This window comes from Oratosquilla oratoria, chromosome 27 (genome assembly GCF_046742065.1).
Source record: "Oratosquilla oratoria isolate Oo_2021 chromosome 27, ASM4674206v1, whole genome shotgun sequence".
Taxonomy (NCBI): domain Eukaryota; kingdom Metazoa; phylum Arthropoda; class Malacostraca; order Stomatopoda; family Squillidae; genus Oratosquilla; species Oratosquilla oratoria.
In genome coordinates, this window is record NC_134803.1 from 13990541 (window position 1) to 13995501 (window position 4961).

The 4961-nt window shown below is 41.3% G+C and overlaps 1 protein-coding gene across 1 annotated transcript in view; it reads right to left on the minus strand.

Moving 5' to 3' along the window:
- Window positions 1–4721: 4721 nt before the first annotated feature.
- LOC143039745 (ATP-dependent DNA helicase Pif1-like) overlaps window positions 4722–4961 on the minus strand; it is a 13141-nt gene continuing 12901 nt past the window's right edge. Inside the window, exon 2 of the mRNA XM_076209985.1 lies at window positions 4722–4779. Within this exon, the coding sequence (XP_076066100.1) occupies window positions 4722–4779 (58 nt within the window). The remainder of the gene's footprint in view (window positions 4780–4961) is intronic.

Consider the following 4961-nt stretch of genomic DNA (forward strand, 5'->3'; position numbering starts at 1 on the left):
ATATACTCTTTGGCTAGAACTTACAATCGTGGTCCACACAACGCTAAAGAGAGAACTGAAAAAATTGTTTCAACATTTAAAAGTGAACTCAGAAAAAAAAAAAACTCAGGCTGTGTCTCAGAAGACAAAAATTCATTGGAAAACGTAGTCTCACTCAAAGCATACTTTCGACTATTCTCTGAATTACACCCAGACACACTCCAGAAAGCTAGCACTATTCCATTCACACTAGTTATCACACTAGACGAACTCTTCAAGAAATTCTCTGACACGGACAAAGCTATCACCCAGATCCAGAGCCAGTCAGTACCCATTGCACCCACCCACACAATAGCCCAGGTCACACGGTCCCCCTCACATAACACGAGATCAAGACATACATCTCGCACTCGACATCGCTCACGCCAACGCTCTCCTTCAAGAACACAAATGGTTTGTACATACTGCCACAAACCAGGACACCTCGTAAACACGTGTTACCACAGAAACCCTTCACAACCAAACCGACACTGCGATTATCATGGTATATGTTTTCACATGAGTGATTGTTGCCGTGTGCTGTTAGAACGGGGCAGCACAGACCAGAATCCCCAGACCACTCTCCTACAAGACATTCATGTAACACATCTCTTGCAAGGCATTCACGTAACACACCTCCTGCAAGGCATTCACGTAACACATCTCCTTTATGAATAGAGAATACCAAGACTCAGTGCACACCTAGTACAGTTACTCCATACCCGGAGATTCAGGCATCAACTTTACCTGTACATACCCTGGATATCCCAGACATGTCTTCCCATTCATTAACATTAAATGCTACATCTAGCAACACCAAAGTGAAAATTTTTCTCGACACGAGTTCCCCAGTTATCATAATGTCAACATACATTTTCCATAAATTCCGCACAACAACAAAATGTGTCGACATTTTGGAAACCCCCGAAGTCAACCCCTTTATAATGTAGATGGCGTACCATTCCCGACCATTGATAAATTCTCCCTAGACACTAGCTTCAAAAATGAGTGCCCATCCATTCCAAATACCACCTACGTAGCTGACATTCACTTTCCTGCTGATATCCTCATAGGTTTAACATTAAAGAAGCAACATAGCATAGTCATTTACCCTGCTCAAAATGGTATTATTTATGCAAATAATTTCCTCTTTGCATTACCATCAGCAATGTCTCACAAAGTAAACCACATACATGTGACCGAGTAGGCAGAACATGACGCCGCGTCAGTTGATTCTAACCCACCCCATTCAAATTCACTCCGCTTCATCACACGAGGATGCACCAGCTGCTAGCACAAATTGCTCCACCACTTGCATACAAAAGAGTTCCTAGTGGTCAACCACCCTAACTCCTTCTACCTTACTGATAGCTGTGGCCATGCGTTCTCTACGTAACAGACAAACTAACTCCTCCCGCTTGTCCAAATCTGCAAAACTCAGGATAAAACACCCATTAAATGCCGTTAATTCTTCACCGCCTGAGGACACCTTCTTGTCCCTCTTAGAGGAATTCAATAACAAATCCAGCCCAGTCTCAGAAGTGTTATCTACATTCAGACACACTTCCCCAGTGCTTATCAGCCCAAAGACGCTTTTCATTCGTGAGTATATAAAGATAATCATACGAGTTTTTCAAGCACAAGACACAGATGTACTCTGTATGCCAGAAATTTGTCATGTCAATGGCATTTCCCTCCTTTCAGCCATCAGCTCTATGTCAAAGAAAGGTCGTATTTACATTTTAATTGCCAACGACACTAACGTACCCCTCAATCTCACAATTGGCATAAACATTTGTGATTTCGAAGCATCAAAGTCATGGATGACAAATTCTCTGCTTCCCAAGTTTGTACCAAAATTTCAGACGTGCCCATATCACAGGAACCTATTGATGCATGGCATTTCAACCCATTAGACTTCTCTGATGCACAAGCAAATTTGCTTGCACCTTGCAACAAATTCAGACATACTTTTGCCACTCCAGGTGAATCCCTTGGAGTTACTAATCTCATTCAGCATCATATACCCCTTCATGAGAACTCTAAACCACGTTACATTCCTACATACAAAATGCCACACAGTAAACGCATAATTGTAGATAACCTTATCCAAGACATGGTTGCGCAAGACATTATGGAATCATCAATCAGTGAATGGAATTTCTCTTTCCTTGTTTTCCCTAAATATGATGGATCCTTCCCCCAGTAGTGGACTTCAGAGAGTTAAAGAAAATTACAATACCCGATAGACATTCCATCCCTGTATTACATCAGCCATATTGATCAAGGATTCAGTAATAGCTATAATATGAAATCTCTCTACGCATGCTTTACCCCGCAGCAAATAAATTTGATTTATTACGCTTCTGCTGTTTGTATAGTATTTTTTTTAGTTTATTCTCCCTCCACTTGATTAGGTGATTCTTTTCACAGTTCCTCTACGAGTTGTTTCTATTGCCTAAACTATATTTCAATACTTCCCCCCTCGACTCCCACGTAATCTACCCGAAAAAAGCCCTGCAGGATACCTATTTCTCACTCAAGGGATTCAGCAAGGAGCCGAAATCCTTTGGGTGACAAGTGTACCTCGTCCCTTGTATATAGATTATTCCTACCTTGAAATCGATCCCAGTTGTCAACAAATGCCCACTCATTAGCCTTACAATGTTTTGCCAGCCTGCAATTCATTGCAATAGCCCTGGAATGCCACATGCCTCCAACTCTACGCCTCGGAAGGATTCCACATACAACAGAAACCCCTTCCTCATTCCTAATCTTATCTAGCGCATCCCGGAACCGCGCAAACAATTCCTCACTCCCTAACTTACCTTTGTCATTGCCACCAGCACTCAAGCAAATAATGTTTTTTTTTTTTTTATCTTTCTCGAATATACGTTCTTCAATCCTGTCTCTAACATCACCTATCCCCGCCCCAGGGAAACACACCTGAGTCATATGCTTCCTATCTTTGTCGAAGAAGGCCATATCTAAATATCTCACTTGACTATTCCCTAAAATCAAAATCTTACCTATGGGCAGGGATCTAGCGACTGCTCTACCCTTCTTTTCTTGTATCTTCTTCATTTCTTCTTCTTGTAGACCCGCGAGAGTTTATAAAGAGTTTCTGCGTTCAAGCCGGCCTGGTGAATTTTTTTTTTACCATCTCTCTTAAACAAGTGTCCGTATCCGCAACGCAGAAATCAGACCCTCTTTGGGAACGTGTTACTTCCTCGAATCTGCAAACACAACTGACAAAGAAGATTTTCCTTCCTATCTCGACAATTACACATTAGTTGATGACATACTGTATCACAAAACAACACTAACAAACAAATATGAACGCAATAGATCAGTGTTCCAGCTAGTAGCCCCTACGGACCTCATTCCAGAAGCTCTACAACTTCTACATTATTCCCCCATTGTTGCACACCCTGGCAAGGAGAAATGCGTTACACAAGCCAGATTGCACTACGTCTGATTAACCATGAGGAATGATATACACGCCAACATTGATGCTTGTCGCCCTTGTGCTACTAACAAAGGTCATATCAGCGGTCATGTTCCAATTCTAGCCTACCTTACCCTTGTAAAGCATTCGACATAGTCGCTGTTGATCTTCTTAAGTTGCCATTTACATACAGCGGAGAGCAATACCTCTTTGTCTTTGTCGACCATTTCTCACGATTCTGAATTCTTTTCCCCTTACCAGACAAGACAGCACAACACGTTGCAAAGACCCTTATTGACAAACTCATATGCCCCTTCACTGCATCCAAAACTCTGATTTCTGACAGCGGGACTGAATTCAACAATGTGATTCTTTCGCACATTTGTAGTCATAAAAAAAAAAAAAAAAAAAAAAAAAAAAAAAAAAAAATCAACATTACTGCTTATCCCCCTAGTTCAAATGGCTTAGTTGAACGCCAGAATAGAAATATTCTCAATGTTCTTAGACATCTTGCTTCTGATCTTCACCCTTCTTGGGATGAACATGTCCTCATGATTCAAGCTTGCATAAATAGTTCCATTAATAGATCAATATTGGAATCACCTCATTTTGTCCTCTTTGGCTCGGATAAAAGACTCCTATATGACCTTCTTATTTCAGAATTACCTCCCATTTACAATTTCAATGATTATGTTAAGGTCAAAGTAACATATTTCAATAATCTTTTCAAAAGAATTCATAATATTCTTCATCTGACTAAGGACGAAATGGTCCATCTGCATAACAAATCAGCCAGACCTTGTACTTTTGAACTTGGAAACATTGTTTATACACTCAACCACACCCACACCTCGAAGTTTTCCTTAAAATTTTCTGGACCCTATGGTATCATTGGGCATGAATCAAATAACAAAGTCAAAGCACTCAGGTTGCACGATCTTACAGAGATCGTCTTGGAAAAAAAGATTATATCAAAGGAGTCCCCCGTGGTCTCGACATAGAGACTGTCCCTTCACAAACTCACACTACCTTGCAATGGACGACCATCACAAACCCTCTCCACCGAAACATCCAGTTCCCCTCCCTCGCTACAATCTTCGCAGTCGAGCGACAACTTTCTAACAGTACATTATGCCTAGGTGAACGGAAGTAATATCAATTTTATTTTAATCATAAGTATTTCCCGATACCACGATTATTCCAATATTATGTGTATATATCTTCATTCCAAGGTTCTACAAAAGCGTTCTACTTCTTATCTCCCCTGAGCATTAACCTCACTGTAGTCAGTGAGTGGTAGCTGAGCCGAACATCTGTGGCAAAATGATTGAAAGGAAGAGTCAATACTTTAGATGTCTAGCGTGCCCACGCGTGTACGCACGCATGTGGTGTGACAGAGAACTCTGACGTCTTCAGACGACTCTCAAAGGGACCTCCCATTGTGCTCGGATTTGTCTCCAAAGGACCTGTTATTGCCACCGGACCTCACAGTGGC